A 27,801-nucleotide genomic window follows, 5' to 3' on the forward strand; every position below is an offset into this window, starting at 1 on the left:
CACAAAAAAATCCATATATTTTTAAAATTGTTTGCAAAATTAATTAACTTTTTTTATTTAAAGTAGAGTTTGTAAAGTAGGTCGATATAGTTTGATACTCAGCTTATTTTGAATCACCTTTTTTATTTGGAGACCTAATGAAACTAGTATCAAAAGCAGAAGACTTTACCAGTCAATCACAACACAATGTAAGTTAACCATTTTTCAATTGATTTTAATATTTACATTTTTCCTAGTTTTAAAATATAATTTTTGTGATTTCTGGGTAAAATTTTAATGCCGATGTTAAGCTGTTTTTATCTTGTAGCTTTGTATACATACTACAATAGAGCTTTTCCAGTATGTATATATATTAAATGATTAACTTTTCTGGATTTTATTTTAGTTTTTGTGTTTATGTTGTTTTGTGTGACCTAGTTTAGCTAATTTGTATTTTAGCACATAGTTTCTTTGGTAAAATCTAACGTAACTACATAGCAAAATATCACTTGCATATAAATTTAGTAACATTAATAACACGATAAATGTTGTTTTATGTAACATTATAGTGCAAATATAATGGTAGTTAAAAATATCGCTTATGTATATGATTGTATTATAATTGTAATATAGTCTGCTATATATATACAGTTTACAATGGGTCTATGTAAGATTCTGTATTTAATTATTTAACCAATTAAATTAATTTGTTGTTCACGGTTTATAAATAGTATAAGATACCGGTTAATATTACATTTTTAAAATGATTATTTACCTGTATATTTCAAAGCAAAGTTATATAGCCTTTGTTAAAAATTTACTTATAATAATCTTTCGAAGAATAACAGTGTTTAACTATATATATATATATATATATATATATATATATATATTTTTTTCAATGTAATTTTGTATATATATATATTTTTAATATAGGTTTTTATTTAGTAAATTAATTGCTTAATTAAATTTATAATGTGTTAATATTAACAAGACATTATCACACTTTAAAAATCATCTGGTTTAGATAATAACAGCTGTTTGATTTTTGGAAAATAAATTAAGTGTTTTTTAGAAGCAAAGAATAATAACTAAAATTTTCATCAGTAAAAGTATATATACCAAATTATTTTTATAAGCGCATTTATATATATAAATAAACTTTATATAATTTATTACAAGATGCTTACTAATAGTGTTTTACAAAGAAACAGAAACCAATAATTTTTGTTGGAATAAATATTTTTTTATTCTTTTTAATTGATTCTTTACAGAATGCCTAAGCAGCTTAGGCTAATCTTTATTTAATTATGTTAAATGTTTTTTTATAAATTTTGTCATATTTTATGTTTGTCATATTTGTATAATTACATTCATCAAGCTATAAAATTGTTAATTAGGCTTTTAACTTCTGTATTTGATTATCGTATGTACAGTAAATATGCATTGCATGGTAAGGTAATAAAGAGATATATAACAACAATTTATGGGAACTTTTAATATCGGTGTCAACTAGCGCAAATACAATATCGTGTTAACATTTCAAACAAAAAGAAAACTTGTGGTTTATATTGTCAGTATCAAACACAATTCTTTGTGAACTGTATTATTCTATTTCCTTGTTTGCCTATAGGTGTATGTGTTTATTAAATTCAGTATTAATCTTGCCTTAGGCTAGGAAAATATTTAATTGTATTAGATCCCTTTGTTACTTACTGATTTTTGGTTCCCTTAATATAAGCATGTTTAAATATTTGTGTTGTTGAAGTACTGATTGTTATTTTAGTACATTTAAAGACCAATTATGCTTACATGTGTTTTACATTTTGTTATTTTAGTTCGTGCTTATAATTCACTTGTATTTTGCCTTTTAATTTATAATGTAAATCCTAAAAATTGAACTAAGCATTATTAATTAATTCTACACAATCCCAAAAAGTAAACTAAGCATTATTAATTCGCTTGTATTTTTTTAAACTTTTAGTTTGTTATAAACTAAAAATATATTGTTGTTATACAAATTCAGTTTTTTGTTAAAAATAATATAATTTTTCGGATTAACATATTGTGTCGTTTATTTAAGTTTGGCTAGACGACCTAATTATAATAATCATTATGTTGTTCAAGTGGTTGTAACACAGAACAGTTAAGTGAACTTACTTAAAATCTTAAATCTTTTGTTTTGGTTGTCGGGGTGGCCAAAAACATGCCATAAATGGTATTTTTACATGTAGTGGTGTTAACTAAACCTTATTTTGTATTTTTAATTTGTTTAAAAGGATTATGGTGCCCCTTTTTCTGTTAATCACATTATTTAAATTTTTTTGACATTTAGAAAATTAATTGTTGAAAGAAAATGTGTTAAATGTAATTAAAAACATCTTGTTTGTATTAAATGTTATATAAGCACGACACATTTAATGGTAATTCGGTTACTTAACTGTGTTTGCGCGTTATTGTATTGTCATTCCTTTTATTTAAAATGACAGTCGACTGTACATACTTATAACTCGATGACGTAAGCGCACGTGATTCTATATCTGCTTGATCAGCATGATGAATTGAAAATAAAATGAAGTACAGTTGGCAATGCCAATATTTTAAAAGTTGCAAATTATTGCATTAGTTTTGTTTTGCAATTTATGTATGTTGTTTTACGAATTAGTTTGTATACATAAGGCCCTGTTGTTTTAAAATGTTTTTAAAGGCTGTTTTAATTAGTGTTGTTTAGTTTGGATCCCATCTTGGGTTTATTTATGTTATAAAACATAATTGTTTTTGTATTTGAACCTGAATGGCTTTGTATAAATTCGCCAGTACACGTTTTCGGGAATTCGTTTAACATAGTAACCGCTAGCGCGAAACCAACCACGTGACGTGTAAAAAAAACGAAAAAGGGCCACAAACGCCCTCTCTCTCTTTATTACATAAAAACGAGAGAATATCTTTGCTTAGCGACCGGCGTTACCCGGTAGAATGTGATGTAATAGTTTTCTAGAATGGCGCAACACGATTTAGTTTATACCTAGGTTTTTTTTTCTCTTTTTTACTCGGTGATATGTAGTAGGAAATTATATTCCGTTGGCACCACGTGTTCTTAAACTACGCCGCCACACGGCTGATATAGTTTCAGGCATTAAATTGAGTTTTTTTAATGCTAAATAAAAAGAATAATACAACCACTACTTATATTGATTTTTTTGGAGGGGTAAAAACCTCTTTAAAATTTGTAAACATACTTGGTAGGCATAAAATAGATTGGTAACAACTTTACATTTTGTATGTATCGTTTATTAACATGTCAGAAATATTAAACATTAAAATTGTGATCATTTCCCATTAAAAGTGTCGCTGACGGGGATTTTGAACTCTGTTTTGTTTTTGAAATTTTAATCGATTGTTCCTAAACAAAAAAGATTGCAGCGTCATAATTCAGCCACAAATCTAATGACGCAATAAGAAAAAAAACTTGGTTGAGCGTTGTAGTAATTTTCCGATCGCAGTAGGCTTAAGTTCTTTTGAATTAAATCGTATGATTTTTCCCTTTTTAGCGGGATGAAATAAGTAATTTGATTTTTGTATATCGTTTATTAGCCAATGTAATCTATTACTATCATTTTTTCCGGCTGGAAATAGATTGACGTGTATTTGTACACAAGTGCTGTTTGTGCAAAGACTAGTTAAGGCCGTAGCTTCACCCAACAGGATATATTTATCCTGGTTTTTGCGACTGCTCATACAAAGATTAATTGTAGCAGGCAGGGCAAGCGTAGACGAACAGGAAAAAAGCTAGTTGAAAAAAACGTGCGTCTGTTGAGTGTACTGATGCCACGGGCACTTGTAGAACTTTTTTAAACGCTACGTTAAGCCTGGGCCAAGCTATTGCGAACAGCGCATAGGCTCAGCTAAAAGCCATTCACGTGTTCGGTTTAATTAAACATTAGAATGCACCAGCATCGTTTAAAGCGCATAAGGGGAGTACTGTTTGCAGTGTTTTAGTTAACATTAGTTAAATTAAAGTTGCAGCGTAGCCTAGTAGTCAGGAAATAGTGAATATATAAATAACTGTTCGCCGGTTTCAATTTCAGTACCTAATTCTTAGAAAGGTTAGTAAAACATTTTAGTTTGTAACTTAACGAACAGAAAAAATAAGCCTTGTACATCTTAATTAGAGTATTACAGTATTACGCTTACACAGAATATATTAAAAATGTAATAAGCGTTTCGTTGCTTAAAGCTAACGCAATTCGAAGAAATTTAATATGGTCTACTAGCGTGAAGGTTAAATCATGAAAGGGGGCGTATATAGTGTGAGACAGGTAACGCCTTCGCGTAAGACACGATATTAAAAAGGTGGCTTCAAGTAAGTTTGTGCTTCTACTTAAAGTTGTGTGTACTTGGAAATTACTTATTAATGATAAATAGATAGACCATGTGCACTTGAAAGTGTTATAAAATTTTAAAAAGTAAAAAGTGCTCTAGAAAATTAGTATATATATTTAGTGCGTTTATAAACTACGATTTTTTCAGATTTTTGTTTAATAAACCAACTTCAGATTTTTTTTAGCTTAGAAAGTTGACAATTTTTTGTTGATATTATAACAAATAGTGGAATGGAATTATACCACCGTTTTTTATTAAATATCAGATAGTGTGTGTATAGACCTTGGAAAGCTACCGTTCTATTGTACCTCGCTTAATGTGTAATCTAATATCGCTTTCAAACAAACCTAACGAACAATTCGCAAATTGTCCTGTTTTTTAATCCAATACCGAACCAGTTTAAACGATTCTGTAAGTTGCTTTCTTACAATTCGTCTCCCGTTGTCAAGACGTAGCCGTTGGTCTCCTTTCTTTAAGCTAGTAAAACAAGTATAGTAAAATTTAACAAGTATTTTTGCAGTTAGACTTGGAAAAACTTACCGAGTAAGGTGGTTTTGTTACATAGACAAACAGAAAAGAGAATAGTTGACAAAATTAGTCATCCAAAAATGCAAGTTTGGTCTAGGGTAATATTTTAAGTTAAAGTTACGACTAACTATTATATTAATCTAAATTCTGCTTTAGAAAACAAACCAAACGCATTAACATTAAATGTAAATTTCTCATTGTAAAATATTGATTTTTTAAGCTTCATAATCGGTCAAAGCTTTATTATTATTCCACAAGGACGTTCTGTATGTTTAAAATATAACCTAATAAAATAAGAGAATTGGTTATGTACATTGGATAAGTTGATAACAGTGATTTATGTAGGCAATGTTTAGGTATATATTAAACAGTTTTTTAACTTTGCTGTTTTTTCAGGTATTTTTATTTTGGTGTTAATTCTAATTTGTCGTTAAAAGCCTTGTTTAGCCTACTTTGGGTAATTCAAGTAAGCAGCTAGTTACCGGCATGGCTTACTCTTACATTTCTCTTAATTGAAGACTTATTGGTTAATAAGTAACCCTGCCAAAACACCGGGAGTCAATATAAGTACAGCAAGTTTTCTAATCTAAAACCATGTCATCGATATGTCCTATGCTACCAAAGGTCGACTCGTATCAAGAACACAACGGTAACGGAACGCCTGGTATAACCAATGACGTCAGTCTCAAACTAGCTAATAATAACGACAAGCACTCTACTAATAAGTCGTGTGGTAAGTTAGAGGCTAGTTTAACGCATATTAACGGGACCACCTTAAAGGGTACTGACTCGGTGAAGAATGGTATGGTAAATGGACATGTTAATGGATTAAATGACGTCGGATGTGTTGATTATGAGCATCTAAATGGAGTTAATGCGGATGATAATGCTAAGGGGGATTTTAAAGTAAATTCAATAACAACAAACAAGTCGAATCCGAGCTCACCTAATCACATAAAGCTTAACCAAGATACCGCAAAGCTACATTCCGATTTTTCCCACGGGGACGATCAAAACGTGACGTCATCACGTTCGGGGGTGACGTCATGCGTGCGTGGCGACGTAGACAAGCCGTCACGACCAAAAATGTCCCTCAACACTGCGAACAGCTGTTCCAGCGGCGACGCTGTAAACAACAACGCAACGTCGATAGTTGAATTAACGAGATCAAAGTCACAAATTGCTGGCAGTGACGTATCATCCAGTTTTCCCACCTCGGCGCGTTACTATGCCAACAGCAGCGACATATTACTGCGCAACTCGACGGCCAAAATGCGACCCGAGCGCCACTCTAGCATCATTTCCCCGCCTCCCGTTATGAAAAGCCCCACTTTGTCGATGGCCGATATATCCGTGGTCATTCCCGAGGGGATGGCTTCGTTGCTTGGCAACAGTCACGTGACCGACGTCGAAGGCACCTTAGAGGACGAGATGGAATTTCTAGCCTCGACCGCAAGTTTCCAGGCGCAACGTGACGTAATTATTTCAACTCGAGCAAACTCTTCCGAAAAGAAAATCGCGTTCGAACCGGGAACCGAACTCCTACCCCCTAAATCTGAAATTGAGTCAGCTAACCAAACGCCAGAGTTCACTAAAAATTGTCCAAAAAAGCTTGCTAACAACGATACCAATAAAACCCAAGTGCTTGACGAAAACGACAACGACGTAAAGTCCACTAGAAACAAATCCGATTTCGATTTTGCCATTAAGTTATCCTTAGAAGGCGAAGTTGTTCCTCAAGACGAAGATTGGCAATTTGTGGGCGTTAGTCGAAATAAAAATCGGCGAAGACAAACCAACAGTAATAACAGCAACAACGGAAAAAATTCGCCGCCTGCTTATAGGAATAACTATCAGAGTAACCGACAGCAAAGACCTTCGAAAAATTTCGGTGCTAACTCGAATAGAAAATTTAATAACAGACATTATGAAAACCAAAGACACAGGCACTATTCCTCTTCTAGCAACGAAAATAACAGGCAAAATTCCTCGAACTCGGATAGGATATCTAATAAGCCTAAAATTAATTCACCAATTCGTACAACAGTCGCTGAAAAGCAGAATTCCCAAGTTGAAATAACTGAAAATAAAAAAAAAAATACTGAAAATATTAAGCCACGAAATGATGTCAAAATTTCAAAATCTTTAGAACCAGAATTTCTTCCAACTCCTGATGAAACATTACTTATTCCAACTATGCAAAATTTACCAATCTTTGTAAGTTTTTATATAATAATAATAATAATAAGCTATATAACATTCAGTTTTTTTTTTTAAATCAATTTTGTTTTGATGTAAAAAATTTTTTTTAGTTGTTTATTTAATTCAACTGAAAAGTTGTCATTTGAGTTGGTTTAGTGTTGTTTTAAGGATTAAGTGTTTTTTTTAACACAGATGCAAAGTTCTATGTTTACATAGATGGTTCTGTTTTGTAAAAACAGTAATTTAAAAAGTGTCTAAATTGTCTGAAGGTTTACTTAGGTTTGTTTTAATTAAAAAAAATTTTACAGATTCTTTTGGATTTTTTTATTTTTGGGTTGTTTTTTTAACTTTAAATGAACTTATATAATTTAAAACTTAGTTTAACAAAGGACTTTTTGTCGCGTTCTTTTTGAATAGAAAAAGCGCGTGGTATTTCGTCATTACATTTGTTTGCTGTGGCACAGACAAAAATCAGTTTGTGTCCAGTCATTCTGCACTATTGCTTGCAATCCAAAACTATCTACATACGACAAATCTCAATTTTTTTAAAGTGCGTTAAAATGGGCGAATATTAATTAAAATTCAAGCATTTTTTTATTTAAAAAATTTTCTTTTTTATATTATCAACAAATTATTTGTTGTTAAAAATCTGAAGTTCACTCTCTAGTCTTTTGCTTTCTAAAGTTATCTAAGCTTTTAGCTTCTTGAAAAATAATTGCAATACACTTATTAATAATGCAAAGTGTTGTGGCCAATCTTATTCTGCCATTGTAGGCTTATATTCATTTTGGGCACTTGTTTTTTAGCGCAAATATCATTTTTGTGCACTTGAAAAAGTGTATTAAAGGTGTGTAAGGCGATCATTTAAGGCAGTTGTTTTTTTATTTTTAGGTCAATTTTTCAGTATTTCGTATTCAAAAAACCTTTTAATATATATTAGTTAACGTATTTAGAATATATACCTGTAAAATAATTACGTATTTATTTTAGAGCACGTGTTTTTTTACGACTCCGGGTCGTATATTGTTGTGTTAATATTTGTGAACTTTATAAGCGTAATTCTTAGCCTGCAAATGCGTCAGTATAGACAAGTGCATACGTAAAGGTAGTCTACAGCGTGATTGCGTCATAGATTTTCTACGCAACTTGATTAATTATGCAAAAGCTTTCAGTTCAAGGCCCAGGTTTTCGACTTGAACTATTATTCAAATCATTCGATTTTCGCAGTCAGAATATATGTCTAAATACAACAAAACTGATTTTTTTGGATTGTTACGCTTTTTATTATTCTAAATAAGTGATTATTATTACGTAATTTTTGACGTCATGGTTATCAGGGGATGACTTCATATTAATTTTGGATTAGCTACTGTAGTCGTTAATAGATATATTTGTCATGGACTAATTTTACTTTAATGTTATGTTAGTAACGTTGGACAGAGGTTGGTTAATTTGTGGGAATTAATAACCTTGCTTCAACTGTATGTTATATGTAGTTACGTACAACTTGTTATATACAAGCTATGTTAGAAAAGAATACGCTTAAACAAATATATAAAGGTAACGCTAAACTTTGTTTCAATTTATAAAACTGCGCGGTAATAAATCAAAATATATAAACTCGTTTTTTTTAATTACTTTACACATTTAATAAAACAAAAAACGTATTCGCCTAGACTTTTAATTTGGCAATGCGCATGTTTTTTTTGACCATCAATCGTACAACATTCCGACCAGACAGTTTTTACAGCGTGTTTAGTATGCCAAGTATACTGCTGCCGGTATACGCTCTCTCGCCGGCCTCTATTTCCTTTATTGCTTAGCTGTTAAATAGATAAGCCAATAGCCGGGTTACTACTTCATACATGTTGTGCTAATACGACTAGGATTTATTATAGCGCACGCATACCAAGCAGAACTGTTTAAAATTAAAAGAGGTTTTTATACCTAGGTAAATTTGTTAGAAGGGGGTTAGTCTAAATGGCTGTTTAGTTACATTTTTATTAATGATGTTAGTTAGTTTCTGTTAGTTTTATGTTATATGAAACTCGATATTGAAATATGGCGAAACGGTAAGATCTTATTTCATTTAAATGGAATATTTTAACTGTAATAGTAGCGGTCTTAATTATTAAAGAAAATTTTAAAGTGGGTTTGTCTAGTAAGTTTTTTATTAACTTATGTTATTATATATTAGTGAGTGTATTGTTGTAAATATTTAAGATTTAAAATTTGAGTTATTGTAACATCTTTTAGTAATTATGTTTGTGAAAAGACTGTGATACATTATTGTATAATTTGCATACTAGTAGTAGTTCTTTTTGTAAATTTATTTTTAGGTTTTAATGTGCCTAAACTATCAGCAGGCCAAAAGTTTGATTTTTAAGTTACTCTATGTTTAGTTTGTGAATTTGCATTCTCAAATCGAAAATAAATTTAAAAATAAAATAAATTTTTTTGTTTTTTAGGAACAACATCCAAACATAAAGAACAACAGCGTGGTCGAACCAGTTTTAGAATTTCCAAACCAAGTAAATTATTTAAACGGTCATTCTAACAACCCTCAGTCTACCAATTTATCTAGTAAGTTCACTAAAACTAAAAAAATTAAATAAAAGTTTAAAAAAAAACTTTTTAGTAAAAGTAAAACAAAATTTTGAAGGAACTGAAAAATGAAATAAAATGTAAAAAAAATATTTTGTAATAAAAGTAACAAAAAAACTAATAAAAAAATGATAAAATATATATACAAGATATTAAAAGTAAAAAGTATAATAAAATGGTTTTAAAATGAGTGTATTTTTAAACAGATTTAAAATAGTCTTTCTTATATGTTAAATGTTATTTGTTTAATAAAGTTATAATATACTTATGAAACACCATCAAAGAGTTTTCTTATTGACTTAGATTATTCTTATTTGTTTATTTAATATTTCTGTGGATTTTAAAACCTAAAAAAAGGTGTGTTTTTGTGTTTTTAAAGGCTCAATCTTATTATGTGGTAATTTATAAATACTTAATTAATTTTACATGCGTTTTTTAAAAATCTTTATATATATTTAAATCATGTTTTAAAATTTTATAAAGGTAAATATTAACCTAAAGACGGTCTTTTTTTAGTTTTGCCTGAAATATATATAATAAATTTATTTACGAAATTTTAAATTTTTTGCCTATTATGATGTCCATGTATTTTATTAAATTTATAAATACCACTTTTTTCAGGTCATAATAACAGCATGAACGGTAGTGAATATAACATAGCACAAGAAACTTTTACTCCACAAAGTAGCAACCTAATGAATGGAATGAAAAACGAAGTCGATTTCCATCAAGGTAAAAAAAAAAAAATTTTTAAATTTTTAAAAAAATAAAAATTTTTCCATTTTCACTTCCCGTTAATTTTTTTTTAATATTTGGATTTTTGAGACAAGTTTTTAAAATAGGAAATTAAAGTTACAAATTAAGACATCTTTTTTAATGTTTTGTTTTTAAAAATAAATTATTAGTAAGATAAACAAACAGGCAAATACATTTAGTATTATTATAGCAGTTAGGAATAAGAAAACAACTATACGAAAAAAATATTAAAATGGTTTCAAAGAAAAAAAAAATATTTTTATATAAATTTATTCAAAAATAAATTTTATTAGATTCCTAATTTTTAGCTTAATTGGCCATGAAATGTTTAATAAGTAATAACTAAAAATAAAAAAATTCTGTCAAAATTTACATATCTATAATTAGAAATTAAACTTGGCATTGTAAATTAAATTTCACAATTAATTCAGTAATTTTTCGGGTTTTTTCCACCTTTCATAAGTGTAATAAAACCACCTTATTGAAACAAAAACATACTGAAGAAAAAAATCAAAAATTCCCCGTGGCCTTAACTGTGGTATTGGTTGTACGTTTATTATTTGCTTTGTAAGGTGTTGTGTGGGTTGTCATGTGCCTTTCTTTGTTGTTTAAATCTTATTACCAATTGATTTTAGACACGACTTGTTAGTTGTTGTAATAGTTATGTATTCTGTTGGTTATTTTCAGTTTAGTATTAGGTTTTATAGTAGTAAGTGAATACAAGTGCTAGTAAGGTACTTATATAGATTTTTGTTGTAACAAATCCCTAATACTTTATAGAAATAAGACTAATAGAAATAAGTATTGACTTAGTACAATTTTAGAAATATTACAACTTTAAAATTAGTTAGGTAAGCCTTGTGCTTTTTTATCTAAAGGTAGATATGGAAATTTTCGAAAAATTAAAAATAATTTTTTTTTTTAGTTGATGAGAATGGTAACATGAAAGTTCTTGCCAGCGAATCGAGCGACAGTGTGTTCGTAGGGGAATCCCCCATTTCACCCAATCCCATCAACCCCAAGCCTGAGGGTAAGGAGCTGAGCGAACATCTCAAACACCAACTCGAGTACTACTTTTCAAGGTGGGTAAAATAAATTATTTTGGGGGTGGGGTTGCGATTTTTTTTGAGGGGGGCTAGAGTTTTTTTTAGGAAGGGTGCGCAATTTTTTGAGGGGAGCAAATAAAGGTTAAGAATTGCGATCATATTATGATAAATATAATGCAGAATGTAGAGCGGGCATTCGAATCTAGTTTTTCCAATAAAATTAAATATTGACATTATAACTTCCGACAGTGGTCCTCTGTTTTTGGATTTTTTTCAACTTCTTATTTTTTTTTTATTTTTTAGTTTGATGATTTATACAAAATCAATGATTTTTTTTAATAATTTATTATATCCACCTCCTCTCTTAACCTTATCTGTCTAGCCTCCTACTCTTTTTCTTAGTTAACATTATCAAAAGTTTTTTATCTTTACTTAAAAAGTGCCATATCATTTATTAATATGTGCTTTGTGGTGTGGGGTGTTAATTTTTAACAGAATTTAAAAGATAAATTAAGTCATATTTGGCATTATATTAAACCCTCAATCCATCAAACACAAAGGTTAAATCCTTATAAATTTATAATAATGAATAATGTTCTTTTTAATAAAAAAATGTACAGTAAAAAAAAATTTTTTTTACTTTATGTAAGATATGCTATAGCCAAAAAAATTGTTAAATGTGATTTTTCTGTATTTAAAGATTTAACGAAGTTTTCACCGTTTTTTTTGGTTATTATTTTATTAAAAATATAGTTTAGAATTTAATGCGTAAAATACAATAGTAATTAAATATAAAACAGGATATTAATATGTCGTCCTTCAGGAAATTTTCTGTTTTATACAATGTAACCTACTATAATAAAACACTATATTAACTGTGTTTTAAACATTAAACCTTACATAATAACATCACAATTTCTATTTTAAGTATATACTTATTAGTTTAATATAATCAATTTTAAAATAAATTTATTTTTGTGTAAACATATTTAATTAAATTTTAGTAAATGTTTGTCTTAAAACTTAACTATTTTTTATTATTACCTGTACTTTTTTTTAAATTATTTAAGGTATAAAAGTTTGTTGCCAAATTTATAATACCAATAGGATATCAGTAACATTTTTTTGTTTTAAAAATTAAAAAATAATTTTTCGAGTTTTTTGACTAAGTATTTTTTTTCCAGAGAAAACTTGGCCCAGGACCCCTACTTGTTATCTCAAATGGACAGTCAACAATATGTTCTTATATGGACAGTTGCACAGTTTAATGCTGTTAAGAAGTTGACATCAGACATTGATCTAGTGGTAGAAGCTTTAAGGGGTAAGAATAGATTAATTTTTTATTTAAATCTAGCAATATGTTTTGTTTTTAGAATGCAGTGTTAGTTTGATTTTCTAAATGAATTTTTGAAACTTAGGTTTATAATTATACCGGCAGCGTGATGTAGTGGTCAGAACACTCTCCTACTATACACAGGGTCCTGGGTTCGATCCCCAGTGATCTCATGCTGTGGCGCCCTTTAATAAGGCAATATAAACGGTACAAACCCCTGCTGAGCCAGCCTTAATTAGCAGCTTGATTATCAGGCAATTATAATCTATAATATCCCAAACTGCCACAGGCAACTCGAGACTGGGTCGTAGTAACTAATGTTACTCTATGTTTAAGTCGCGCATTCGACTTTCTAAATTGAGGATAAATATATATACAAAAAAAAAAATTAAATAATTTGTAGTCATATCTTTTATTATGTTGATTACTGATTTATAACAAATCCTACCCACGTCTTATTAGTTATTTATAAATCAAAAATATGACGTTTATAATTCAACTTGTCATGTGGGATACGTGTGGTAATTAAATTACTCATACAGTTTATAGCATAGTTTTGTGTCAATAAATATAGATTGTAAATCACAGAATTTGACCTCCCGTAAAAATATGTACATTACCAAATTAGTATATAACTTAATAATGTTGTTAAATTTAATATTTAAAAAAAAAAAATTGTCGGATTTTTTAAAATTTTAGGAACTTTCGTTGAAATATTTTTACAATTACAAATTGTTTTGGTAGCAACAAACACCATGAACTTTTAGCATTAGTTTAAATGTTAATTGGGTTATCTGAGTTCTAGTTTTATTGCCTATAATCTATTTATATAACATTCCTTTAGTACTTAACCATTACCACTACCATATTCTAAATTTAAAATCTGACATTCAGACAAAGAATTGTAATTTGTTTAAATTTGGATTCACTATTATTAGTGTGTTATAAATTAACCATATATATATATATTTATTTTTTTAATTTTTGATTTTTTAATTTAAAAAGAAACTTAAACAAGAGCTGTGAATTTAATTAACTCCAGTGTGTTAAGTGGTACAGTTGTTTAAACAAAATTAATTATTTTTTTTTCAAACCACTTTGGTTTACATTTACTTATTATAGTATGCAAATTTTGTTTCTTTAACGCAATATGCCTGCTACATACAAAACCTAAACAGTCTTGTTATATTAATACCAACAATACAATTTTATTGTTATTTAAATTTAATTTTTTGTTAATTTTATTTTTTAGCATCGTCGGTTGTTCAGGTTGATGAAAAGGGAGAAAAAGTGAGACCAAGTCAACGAAGATGCATCGTTATTCTTCGTGAAATACCTGCCGATACTCCAGTTGAGGTAAACATCTGTTTAAGTTGTTAATTTATCAGTATTATTCGATTTTACAGCCTTTTTTGTACGATAACTTTATCCAAAGATCAAATTTTGAGCGATCTCAATTGTTAAATGTTGTTGACCTTGCGAGAATTTTTGCTAATAAACTTGTTAATTATTATTTTTATTTTGATATATAGTAGTTTGTATATGCAACCCTTGTTTAATTTTACCATGTAAGGTTTAGTGTACAATCCCCAGGTATAAACTTATGTTGGGGTATTTAAACGATAACATTTCAACTCAAGATTGGGATGGTGTACCAAAGGTTACCCTATGTTTGAGTCATAAAGTTACAGATTGATAGGTTATGCTGGGTCATGGAATTATTAAAAATAACACTATTTTGTTTTATATATCTTGCAAATTTATTCGATACCTTATATTTTTACAACAGAGTGTACAAGAGTTGTTTAATGCACCGACTTGTCCCAAATTCCTCTCATGCGAGTTTGCAGGAGGATCGAGTTGGTACGTCACGTTTGAGCATGAGACAGACGCCCACGAAGCTTACAGACATCTCAGAGAGAATGTTCAAGTCTTCTTAGGCAAACCAATAATGGTAACTATTCACTTGTGTTTTTATACTCTTAACTTACAGCTTAGACCTAAGACCATTTAAACTTTAACTCAATATTGTAACCAGTCTGTTACTTTACTGAACTAAATCGTAGTTAAAAAAGTTTTTTACTCTAACTGTATGCTTATTGCTTATATTTATATTTTAATAGAAAGGGTAGGCTTATGGGTTGTGTGTTTGATATATTAGTAAATCCTGGCTTAAAGGCAAATAGTTTTAACTATTTGTTGCAGTTTAGAGCCAAGAGCATTAAAAATTTAACCCAATATAATGATCAGTTTGCTATTAAACTAAACTAAACTATATTCTATTTAATTTTACAAATATATTTATATAATTTTATAGTTGGTATGTTAAGTTTATTGTTATTGTAACTAGGCATTATAATATTACCACAATTTAGGTTGGGAGCTATACCAATGCTCATGCTTGACTAACTTACAAAACCTAAAACTTTTAATTAATAGGTTTAACTGTAAAACACTTAAATATACATTATAAAGAAAAACATTGCATATTAAATTATGAAATGTTTATCTATATGATTGTTTTTAAAATATTTTTGGTTTGGTCTAGCTAGTACTCGTAGGCTTAACAGGATATGGCGGTTCGTTTAAAAAAATATTCTGTAAAATTTGTTATTTTTTGGTTCTAGCTTTTATGCTGTACCGATAAAATTTTCTCTCCTTTTCTCTATATTAAATTTAGATTTTAACTTGTTTTGTGTTTATTTATATCATTAAAATCTAATAATAGGTCACATTAAAAAGAAGAAAATTAGTAAATTTAAAAATTTATTTCAAAAATAATTTTTTTTTCTTTTAAAGTCTAAATGTTTTTTTTACTATGGTATGTTTTTTTTAAAGTTTATTAAATAATAGACTGGCACTTAAATTAAATTAGTTTTTGTTATATGATTATATGAAATGTTTATTTTAACAGGCTAGAATCAAATCAAAAACTCATCATTTGAACAGCTATGGTGGAAGAACAAAAAGTGAACAATCTTCCACTTCTGAACCCCCCACTCCACAAGCTCAGGTAAAAAAGTAACAAATATTAATTTTTAAGTTGGAAAAGACATACACCAGGGTACGAATTAACGTTTAAAAAACGATTCGCCAAACGTTAAACAATCACCTTTTTGCACAAAAAACGAGACATTTTTGATTATTTTAAGGCTGTGTTACGTATTTTAAAAATTGCGCAACAACTAAACTAACTGCAAGAGTGAAGTTTACGCATTGCCAAAACATGGAAAGTTATTGTTATTAAATGCTCTATAGTAACCTACATTTACGCAGAAATATGTTAATATGATTATATTAGTTCAAAACCGGTTTAAAAGAGCTTCGTAAAAAATACATAAGTATACACAAGTGTTTTATTATCGCCTTAAACTTTTTTGGTTGATTCGCTATTTCTAATATATTTGTAAAAAACGATTCGCTAATTTTACAAAACGATTCGCTTTTAGCGAATAGCAACCTGTTATTTCGTTTCCTGTACACATACACTTTTCTTCAGAAAGGTATTTTTTTACCTCTAGAAGTTACTTACACAAAATCTCTACAAAGATACTTTTATAGCACCTTAAGGTTTTAATTGAGTTAGTTAGTAATTAGATGTCATGATTGGTATACCACATTACCTGGTATATATCACTTTTATTAGTTCAAGTATTCCTTTCTTTTTTAACAAAAAATCCTTTTTTAACAAAGAAATTAAAATTACAATTAAAATTTTTTTTTAATTTGATTAATTTGATTTTTAATTTTGATTTTTTTAAATAATTTGATTTTTAATTTTAGGTAAACGCCACCCCACAAAATATGGATTACAACATTCCCCAACAACCACCCCTCATGTTCTACCCTCCAATATCGGGGGCACAAGCTCCCCCATTTATTGCTCGGGTCGCTCCTTCACCCACCCCGGCCACAAGTGGGGTTCAACAAATCACCAACCTGAACCAACCATTCCCGGGATTGATTTTACCACAATGGCATGGTCCTAATATTTATGCTACTGAACAACCACCCATTGTAAGTAAATTTAGGGGTTTTCTATACTTTTTATTTGTATATATTTTTATCCTCGATGTGGGAAAGTCGAATGCGGAACTTAAACATAGAGTAACATCAGTTACTCCAACCCAGTCTCGAGTTGCCTGTGGCAGTTTGGGATATTATAGAGATTATAATTGCCCGGTAATTATACTGCTGATTAAGTACTGGCTCAGCAGGAGTTTGTACCGTTTATAGCGCCTTACTAAAGGGCGCTACAGCATGAGATCAGTGGGGATCGAACCCACAACTTTAAGTGTTCTTAACACTACACCACGTTGCCGGTTACTTATTAGTTACTGGTTTAAGTTTCTGGCAACACCATTTTTGTTCCTTAAAATTGATAGGCTATCTTTTTGTGTAATTGTAAATATATATTGTAAATATTAAGCTTTGTGGACTAAATATATATGTATGTCCAATTCATAGGCATACAAAACAATTAAAACTGCTGTTTGTGGTTAGTGGTTAAATTGTCGCTGGCAATTTTTAGCTAGAAGTTGCAACCGTATTACAATAATTAAAATCACAATTGTAGGGCTAACTGATGCTTAGTTTTATTTTAAATAATGTCTACAAATATTTTAACTTTTTTTATTTTTTTTACAGAATTCACAATTCAACACCCAATATCTTCCAAACACCACTTTCAAGACCAATCAACCAGCAGGTGGTGCACCACACCAACCATCTAATACTGGTGCCAAAGGTGGTGCACAGTATAACAACGCTGGCGCAACTGGTGCAACAAGTGGTCACAGGTATGACCATTTAAAAATAAACACCATTTGTAACCATTTAAAAAATAAACACCATTTTAGGGCAATTTTAAAATGAAAACATAATTAAAAAAAATATTTTAAAAATAAAAAAAAATTAAAAAAAGTTTTATAAAAAAATGTTTAAAATTGTTTGTTTTTTTTTTTAGATTTACTGACATTCATAACAGCAATCAAAGGTAAATAAAAGTGATTTTCTTGCTTTTTCTTGCTCTTATAAGACAGTAGTTAGTATCTGGTAAAAATTTGGCAATAATTTTGTTAAAAAACTCAGCCAGTTTTGTTATTATAACTGTAAAATATTTCATTTATTTTCATTTAAAATTTATTTTTTTTAATTTAAAAAAAATTGAATTTTTAGAAATTACAATGCACAAAGAAAGACTTCCGGCAATGGGGGTTATCCCACAAATATTCCCCAACCAGGGGCTCGATATATTCTCACAAATGACCCCCACCCCCCTAACATTAACCCAGAACAACTTCACTTTGTATCTCCCGAACAAGCCCCACTATGTAAGTACAAGTAAAAAAATAATTTAAGTTTAAATTACACTTTTTGGTATTTTTAATGGTTGATTTTTTGTTAAATTTAATGGTCTTTTTAATGTCCATTTTTTGGGGTAAACGTTTAATTTTTTTAATGGTTAGTTAGGATTATTGATGGTTAGGTTTAATGGTTAATATGGTAAAGTGAATTAATTGTTTTAATGGTTAGTGAGGTTTTATGGTTAATTGTTTTAATGGTAAGTGAGGTTTTATGGTTAATTAGTTTTAATGGTTAGTGAGGTTTAATGGTTAATTAGTTTTAATGGTTAGTGAGGTTTAATGGTTATTGAGGTTGATGGTTAATTTGGTTCAATAATAAATTCGTCTTAATGGTTAATTTTTTTAATGGAAATTTTGGTTTATTGACTTATCTGGTCTAATGGTTCACATAGTTCAATTGTTAATTTGTTTGGTTAAATGGTTAATTTTTTTAACGGAAACTTTGGTTTATTGGCTTATCTGGTCTAATGGTTCACATAGTTCAATTGTTAATTTGTTTGGTTAAATGGTTAATTTTTTTAACGGAAACTTTGGTTTATTGGCTTATCTGGTCTAATGGTTCACTTGGTTCAATCTTAATATTGTATGGTTAAATGGTTAATTTTTTTAGTTCAATCTTCACCCCACCCTTACCTACCAGCAGTTCGAACCCCAGCTAACCCCAACGAGGTGATTATAGTCCCCGCTACTACCTTATACCACAACCAACTACCCCCAAGACACCAACGCACCCCACAACAGAATAACATGGGGCAGAGGGGGGCACAAAATAACTCATATTCACAAGTACAACATGTAAGTTGAAAATTTTTCTATTTTCTCAATTCGTTTTTTTTCTTGTTTTTTTTATATTTTTGTTTAATTGAATATTTTTTAACATTTCTAGTTTTAATTTAAAATTTATATACACAACAGCGTCTTGAAGTCAGTTTTTTTATGGATTTTAAAAGTTTAGGGCACCCTAGATTTTAAAAATTTTCTAGTTTTAATTTAAAATTTATATACACAACAGCGTCTTGAAGTCAGTTTTTTTATGGATTTTAAAAGTTTAGGGCACCCTAGATTTTAAAAATTTAGGGCACCATAGAATAAAAAATTTAGGGCATTTTGAATTTTAAAAATTTAGGGCACCTTAGATTTTAAAAATTTAGGGCACTATGGATTTTAAAAGTTAAGGGTATTTTGTATTTTAAAAATTTAGGACACCTTAGATTTTAAAAGTTTAGGGCACCATAGAATAAAAAATTCAGGGCATTTTGGATTTTAAAAATTTAGGCCATTGTGGATTTTAAAATTTAGGGTACCTTTTATTTTAAAAATTCTGGGCACCGTAGAATGAAAACTTAAAGGCATTTTGAATTTTAAAAATTTAGGGCACCATGATTTTTAAAAATTTAGGGCACTATTAAGGACAAATTACCTAAAAATTTAGGGCACCATCAATTAAAAAAATTTGGGGCACTATCAATACAAATTAACTATAAAATTTAGGGCACTGTAAAGTTTAAAAAATTCAGGGCATTTTGACATTTAAAAATTTAGGGCACCTTGAAATTTAAAAATTTGGGGCATTATTAGGACAAATTAACTATAAAATTTAGGGCACCTTGAATTTTAAAAATTTGGGGCATAATTAATACAAATTAACTATAAAATTTAGGGCACTGTGAAGTTTAAAAAATTCAGGGCATTTTGACATTTAAAAATTTAGGGCACTTTGAAATTTAAAAATTTGGGGCATTATAAGGACAAATTACCTATAAATTTAGGGCACCGTAAAGTTTAAAAGTTTAGGGCACTGTGAATTAAAAAAAATTAGAGCACCATGAACAGGTTTCCTTTAACTTTGATTATTTTGTTTGGTAGATTAACACAACTACGAATAGTTTAGCAAACAGACAAGGTGGAGGGAGTCGGTATTCTGCTTCATCCCGTTCCAATTATTCCAACCAACATCAATCCGAAATCAGTCCGAGGTTCCAAAAAGGTAAAATAAAATTAAATTTTTGTACTGGAAAAATTAGACATTAATTGCTTAAATCTCATTTATAGGCATTTAAAAATTAATTAAAATGGTATTTTTACTGTACTTATAAAACCATTTTAACCATGAGTCGAATTAACTTTATTAATGAACCGTATTAGTTTTCTGTTCATATTACCCATCAAACCAAATTAAACATGAAACCAAATTACCCTTTTAATGATTAAATCAACCAATAACTTATTTAAAATGTTATCTAAATTTCTATTAAGCAACGTTTTTTTGTAAAACTTTAGTTCTCAGGTTCAATTCCCACTGTCTATATTTTATTTATTTTTCAATTTTGTATTTATTTTTCAATATTATTATTTTTTAGTGAATGGTAACCAACAACAAATTTATTTATCTGGTTACCAAAACACCATCCAAGCGAACCACTTTGTCCACAAGAACATTAACCATCATGATGCTGGTTTTTATGACCAACAGAAAGTACCATATTCAGTCAAAACTGTTAATGGTTCGGCTTCTACCAATGACCCAATGGTAAAAAAAAAAAATTTTTTAATTTTTTTATTGTTTTATAAAATATTTTTAAAAAAGATAAATTAAAATTAACTTCAAAAATAAGCAAGTTCTAATATTTTTCTTTGATTTTTTTGTATATTCAAACATTTTTTACTTAATTTTTTGTCTTAAAAATTTTAAGAGATTTAATTTTTATTTTAGCAAAGACGTAGAAGTTCACCACTAGGTGGGAGTGTTGGGTACAAATATCCAACTTCTTCAGGTAAATATTTATTAAAATTTTTTCCAAACTATTTTGCATAAAAATGTTTTTAAATTGTTTAAAGTATACATTTTTGCATAATAGATTAACTCTAATTTTCTTTTGTACTTTTAATCTTGATAATTTTCTCTCAAACTTTTTAATTCTTGATAATTTTTTTTGTACTTCACCGCCCTTACTAATTCTCTTCTATTTTTTTTGTGGGGGGGGGGGGGGGGGGGGAATTTAACTTACAAGTAGTTCCAAAATTTAAAACTTTTTTCTTAAAATGTAGACATGTCACCAGGCGATATTCAACAACATCAACAAGACTTAAACAACCAATCAAAACAAAGGGGTGGAGCTTTAAGCAATGCGAGAGGTCCGATTGGTTCAACTCCATTACATCAAGTGATGACACCCAACTATCCCATGATGGCAGGGTTAGTCTTTTATTTTATTTTTCATTTAAAATGTGTAACTGTTCGGTAGTGTGGTGAACCGGTCGTGGCATCAGACTACGACTCGAAAGGTTTCGGGTTCGAGCCGCACCAACGCCACACAATTTGCCACTCAAACACATCACACTATAAAAATATCAAAAAACCTATCCCCTTAAGGAATATGGAAAAAAAAATGTCTAACTGAAAAGAAACTTACAGTTATCAAACTGCCTTGCTTACCTCTAAAATTCGCTACCATGTCAACACTGTATTGAATTGATTGGATAAAAACTGTTTAAATTCTTTATTAAGCACTAGTTGCAAGCCTGTCCTACGAGTAGCATTATAATTGTGGTTTTATAAACTTATTTTGCAACTAATATTCACCTGTCATAATTTACTTGTGCATTAAAAATTTTAGTTTTATTAAATTTTGTTGGCCTATGAATTTAAAATACATGAATATATATTGTCCATTTAGCTTCATTATAAATAGATTAAAACATTATATAACTATAGGCCTGCTAAAAAAATGTTTTAGTTTAACTAGAAGAGGTTTGCCAATATTTTAATTATAAATGTTCCATATTTTTTCAGAATGAACCAACAAATGGATCCAAACAAAAGATTTCAAAGAGTCAGAAGACCTAAGAGAAGTGAGGAAGAAAGAATGGGACTAGTAAGTTATCAGTTATATTTTCCATTTCTTTTTAGGGAAACTGTCTTCAGATAAATAACCCCCCAAACAAACTAACTTATTGGCAACTTATTGTACTAAGTTGGGTACTGGCCCTAATGGTGTTTGAATTTAGGGGTAATTAGGGTGTTTGAATTTAGGGGTAATTAGTTTGGGGTAATTTTTTTAGTTCAGATAGGTACACAGGGGTTAAATTTTTCTATTTTAAAGTCCCTTTAATATGGGGAGTTCCTTTTTTACCCCTTTTAACACTTGGTTTTTATTTTTACAGCGTACCACTCCTCCACCTCAGTTAAGGATGAATGCTCCCCAATTTAACTTGGAAAGTAATTCCTTTCCTCCCTTACCCGGGAGTTCCCCTTCTCTTACTGTAAGTAGTTAGTATACTAATTAGTATAACAATTAAATATTTGTGATTTTTTTAAATTTAGGAAGTTTTTAATTTTTTAACCCGTTTTTTTTTCAATTTTTATGCAAATTAAAAAACAAGGTTTTTTAGACTTTAGAGATTATTTTTTTTTAATATTTTTAGCCCACACAAGCAAGTGTAAGCCAGAGTGATGGGAAACCTGCTGCTGCTGATATCGTAAAAGGAATTGAAACAACTAAGGTTAATTTTAATTTCTTAAAATAAATTCTTAAATCAAGTATTTTTGAATACTTACGTCTATGTATAATAAAGCATAGTTGACAATATTTATATTTATATACAGGCAAATAATAGTTGTAAGTTGCAACCAATTATAACAATTAAAATCTTGACCATAGACAGATAGATCAACTATTTAAAATTACATTAATTTAAAATATTTTTTTTAGGCTCCACATGTTGAACCCTCGGCCCCCTTAATGACTTCCACATTCACCCCTAAGAAATACTCGGAGGCCTACAATTACCCCCCTCATCCCACCTCGTCGATAATGGACCCAACTCCCCAGGAGAGCTTTGTGGGTCAAACCCAACCCTTTGTTTTGGACACTAAACCCTTAAAAGTAAAGCAACCTCTAAGGGGTAATGCCCCTGTTAGTGTCCCTCCTGTTCAGCAACACCCAATAGAAAAAGGTAAAAAAACTTTTTATTTTTTTTATTTAAAATTTTAAAATTTTTTATTTAAAAATATTTTTGTAATATTTTAATAAAAATATATATTTTTAGCGCCCCCTGCCAAGATACCCCCACCCTCTTTAGCCAAACAACAATCACTCCCCAATGACCAGCCCTTAACCCCTCCCGTTCAAGCAAAACCCACCCCTGCTGCAAAACAAGAAGAAAAAACTGAACCCGCAAAACCAATGCCTTCATACAGTAGCACTGCTGCTTCGGCACTTAAAAAACAAACCCAACAACATAGTAACTCACATAAGGGATCTGTGAAGAAAAATATTGCAGCAAATAAGGTGGATTTAGTTGCAGAAAACTTGAATCAGGCGGAAGTTTTAAAAACTACGGCACCAAAAAATTCGCCAGATTTAAGCAAGGTTTGTTTGTGTTATTTTTTTGCATTTAATTTAATAAACGACCTGCAGTGTGGTGTGGTGTGGTGTGGTGGTAAGAACACTTGCTACCACCATAAGGTCGTGGGTTCAATCCCCACTGATTTCATGCTGTAGCGCCCTTGAGTAAGGCGTTAAAAACGGTATGACTTTTTGCTAAGCCAGCACTTTATTAGCAGCATAGTTACCAGGCAATTAAAATCTATAATATCCCAAACTGCCACAGGCAACTCGAGACTGGGTCGGGGTGACAGTTGTTACTCTATGTTTAAGTTGCGCATTCGACCTTCCCGCATTGAGGATAAAGATATATACAAAAAAATGAATAAAAAAGGCTCTATTATTTAGAAAATCAAGGTTTTAAATTGTGTCAGTGGGATTTAACCCCTGGACCTTTTGTTAGCAAGATGTCAAGTATTTTACTTGCTTTATTTTAAAAATGGACAAAAACAGTAAATATTTTGTTATGACACAATTTTTTCATTATTTTAGCAACAAAGTAATGAAGCTGCTGAGGAAAGTTCAAGCGACATTGAAGGTTCAGACTCACCTAACACTGGTATGTTCAATATTTATTAAATATTTAGTAGGTTTATAAGCTGTTTATTTACACAAAAAATAAATATCAGGTTTTTTTTATAAGCACAGTTATATTTTTTTTTTGCTCCTTTTTAAATAAAAAATTTTTTTTTATGATTTCACTTATTTTCTAGATTCAAACGATCGCAAACCAACCTATGCAGAGATGTTACGCAAGAAAGAGAAAGCCGCGATGGTAAAAAAGGCCGCGATGAACGGATTAACTCTTTCCGAATCGGGCAAATCCGACTCTGGCGATGAAACCCATTGTTCAGGGGATGACATCACAAAAGAAAACAAAGAAACTGTTGTCGAGGGAAAAATGCACAATAAAAAGCAGCAGCGAAGTAGCACGAGCGAATCAAATGACAATGTTTCGACGACATCTTCAGCAAATAATGATCGCCGGCCACAAGATGGTGCTATGCACAATGGTTACAACAATCGTCGACCTGACGATAATAACAATCGTCGTGGCAACCAGCGCTACCCACGCGAAAGAGACGGGTACGAGAATCGGAACAATGGAAATCGCGATTTTAATTACCCCCGAGGTGGGGGTGGTTATCGCGGGCCAAGAGGTGGGTACAGAGCCCGTTCTCGTAACCAAGGATACCGAGACAATCGTTACTACGGCAACAATAATGGTGGGGGTGGTAGGCCAATGCCGAATGGTCCAGCGGTACCCGATAGATGATTAAAGTTTGAGTGCTTTGCACTTTGGGACACGTTTAACAGCGTCGCGTGAAAATCCCCCGATTTTTTTCGGGGTTGGTAATAGGGAAAATTGTCGGGGCTTCGCATAGGGGTACTATGCACAACAAGGGGCTTCATTGACAGCCGATCTCTTACTGTGACATGTTTATGCATCGAGGCCATGCAATTTGTCGAGCCCGTTGCTGATTTGAGATCCCGGCGTTTGTGTTTTTTTGTTTGGCTCGATGCTTCCTTTCGTGCTGCAAAAAAAAGCAAGTTTTAAATTATTTATCTTTCTGTTTGAATGTCGAATTTAAACAGAGTTTGGTTTCTGTTTAAAGCCTTATTCAATTCTCAGTTCAATTTTTTTGTCGTTGTTGTAAGTGATTTCTTATTAGATAATTCTGTTGCCATTGAGTTATGACTTTTTTATTTAAATGTCCAATTTTTGCGGATATTGTCGTAAAGTCCTGCTAACTGTATTGTCGGTAAACTAGACTCTTTTAAACATAAAGGAACTGTAAGGTTTAGGTCGAAATTACATTAATTTTTGACACAGTAGTTGGTACAACACACAAAAAACAAATTGTCGATATTCTGTTAAATTTTAAAAAATTGAAGAAATACTTTTTAGACATGTTATTGATAAACAACACGGGGTAAACATGTGTTTAATAATGAAGATTAGTTTGTTAAATAACATCATGTTTCTGGCCCAAATCTTTTGTTCCAGTTTTTGGCATTTCTTGACGGTTTATTTCATTTTGAGTTGGCACTTGTTTTTTTTCTTGCTTTTTAAAAGCATTTTTTGTTTTAAATTAGTTCTTCATTTGTTTAAAACCCCCATATGTACCCTATTGTCGGGTAAATTATGATTTTTAATTAATTTGCAAGTTTGTTTTCGGAACCAGTTTCTTTATAAAGGTGCGATGAACGTTTTAACGGTGCATGGTGTTTGGTATTTGACATGGAAATGTGATAAATGTTACCGGCGATTTTACCTCTTGTAACTGGTTTTTGTTTGTTAAACAGGGTAGACAAGACATTTGCATAACTCCGTAAAAAAAATATTTTAGACAAATTTTTTATTCGGTAAAATTTTCAAGAAAACTTTAAATTTGTTTATGTTTAATCTGTCATAAATTCTATGTTTTTTTTCTGTTTTCAACATATAAAGTAATTAATAAGTTGCTTTTTTAACAGCATGTTCTTAGTGGTAACTTTATATAATGCACAAATAATGCTGTTATTACTATTAAAAAATAAACATCTGAATGTTGGAATTTTAAACAAATAATATTTTTATTTTTGCATGACTTTTGTATAAGAATATGTTCTTATTTTATATGGTAACATTTAGTAATGTTTTCATATCTACTTTTCCTATATTACTATAAGTTATTTTTTGTGTTTATTTATGCATTGGGCACTGTTGTCTTTTATCGGTTCTTGCAAAATTGTAGGAGCCTTAGAATATTTCGTTAAAATTAAAACAGCCAAAAAAAAAATCGAAAAACAAAAAAATCTTTCCTGCTTTTCTTGTTGCTTTTGTGTTTGTATGTAATTGCCAAAAATATCGATAAAAAATAACAAAAAAATAACCGGAAAAAATAAAATTTTTATGTTTGTATGTAAAAAATTTTCTAATCAACTTTTACAAAAAAAATTTGATATCTCCTATTTGCTGATTAGTAATTTTTTTTACAATTTCAAAAAAAATAAATTAAAAAAACTTGTGAAAAAATATTGTTGATTACAGAAAAAATATGTCCTGTGATTTGTATTTTTCTGCCACATTGTGCCGGAAAAATTATTTTTTTGTTTTAATTTATGATCTTCTATGTTCGTGCGTTATCCTATGTGTTATGTTCTAAAAAAAAACTCCTTACAAATTCTAAAAAAATAACAAATTTTGATATTCAAAAAAATATATTAAGTTCTCAAAATTAAAATTGATTTTCGGTTTATCGCGATATTGTATGTGTGATGTCTTTTTCCTTTTTAAAAAACTGTGCGTTATTTTGTGTTATTTCTACTCAACTTTAGACAAATTTTTGAACCTTATTCCAGTTAAGAGATTTATTCGAAAACAAATTTGAAATTTGGCAATAAAATTCGATCCAGTGAAAATATTGTTTTAAAGTTTTTTGGACACCAATGACAGAATTAAAGATACAATAGTTTAAATTACATATCCTATTTAAGGTTTTTATGTCAATTAACCTGAGAGAACTAAAGTCTAATTAACTTTGAAAATGTTGTTTTCTTTTTAATGTTTTAGACCACTATTGATAGTAATAACTAAAACCTATTTTACAATTAAACTAAGGCACACTTAAGATGGCTGGCAGCATGGTGTAGTGGTCAAAACACTCTCCTATCATACACGAGTTCCTGGGTTTGATTTCCAGTGATCTCATGCTGTAGCGCCCTTGAGTAAGGCGCTATAAACGGTATGAACTCCTGCTGAGCCAGCACTTAATCAGCAGCATAATTACCGGGCAATTATAGTCTCTATAATATCCCAAACTGCCACAGGCAACTCGAGACTGGGTCGAAGTAACTTATGTTACTCTATGTCTAAGTCGCGCATTCGACTTTCCCACATCGAGAATAAAGATATATACAAAAAAGAAAAAAATTATTAAACCTATTTAAGGCTCTATGTCAATTTAACTTGATGACAAATTAGGCCTGAACAAATCAACCAAATAACATCTTGCTTGTTAACTTTAATTAACTAAATCCATAAGGCTTGGTTTGTTTAGGGTTAAGTTGTTTTGGATAAAATAGACCAGTCCCTGGAATTTATTAGTAAAATACCAGATTGATATATCAAACACCAAAATTAGAATAGTTATAGTTTTTAATTTTAGTAGTGGTTTCCTTTTTTGCTATCAATATTGTTTTTTCCAACAATTAATGAGAATTCATAAGCTAAT

At 30.0% G+C, this 27,801-nt stretch overlaps 1 protein-coding gene across 3 annotated transcripts; it reads left to right on the forward strand.

Moving 5' to 3' along the window:
- Positions 1-61: 61 nt before the first annotated feature.
- LOC145742156 (uncharacterized) lies at positions 62-26,983 on the forward strand. Of its 3 annotated transcripts, none has more exons than XM_082559926.1 (24): positions 62-188; positions 9,561-9,675; positions 10,318-10,428; positions 11,378-11,534; positions 12,683-12,819; positions 14,084-14,187; positions 14,621-14,785; positions 15,746-15,844; positions 16,615-16,848; positions 17,479-17,630; positions 17,798-17,827; positions 18,010-18,164; positions 18,808-18,992; positions 20,064-20,184; positions 20,558-20,727; positions 20,911-20,971; positions 21,246-21,393; positions 21,991-22,072; positions 22,362-22,460; positions 22,623-22,700; positions 22,910-23,153; positions 23,247-23,569; positions 24,077-24,143; positions 24,298-26,983. In XM_082559926.1, the coding sequence occupies exons 1-24, from the start codon at positions 138-140 to the stop codon at positions 24,858-24,860; spliced, it is 3,651 nt and encodes a 1,216-aa protein (XP_082416052.1). In that variant the 5' UTR covers positions 62-137; the 3' UTR covers positions 24,861-26,983. The 3 variants fall into 3 exon arrangements, with proteins under 3 accessions (XP_082416052.1, XP_082416050.1, XP_082416053.1); XM_082559924.1 differs by lacking the exon at positions 62-188 and adding an exon at positions 5,296-7,107; XM_082559927.1 differs by lacking the exon at positions 62-188 and adding an exon at positions 9,121-9,164.
- The last annotated feature ends 818 nt before the right edge of the window (positions 26,984-27,801 follow it).

Source organism: Corella eumyota, chromosome 2 (genome assembly GCF_963082875.1).
Source record: "Corella eumyota chromosome 2, kaCorEumy4.1, whole genome shotgun sequence".
Classification (NCBI taxonomy): domain Eukaryota; kingdom Metazoa; phylum Chordata; class Ascidiacea; order Phlebobranchia; family Corellidae; genus Corella; species Corella eumyota.

Excerpts from the sequence above, each read along its gene's own strand:
- LOC145742156 (XM_082559924.1), top strand. The coding sequence starts at position 5,485 with ATGTCATCGATATGTCCTATGCTACCAAAGGTCGACTCGTATCAAGAA. Across the intron at positions 18,993-20,063 it reads CATATTCACAAGTACAACAT|ATTAACACAACTACGAATAG; the intron begins GTAAGTTGAAAA and ends TTTGTTTGGTAG. Across the intron at positions 21,394-21,990 it reads AACTATCCCATGATGGCAGG|AATGAACCAACAAATGGATC; the intron begins GTTAGTCTTTTA and ends ATATTTTTTCAG.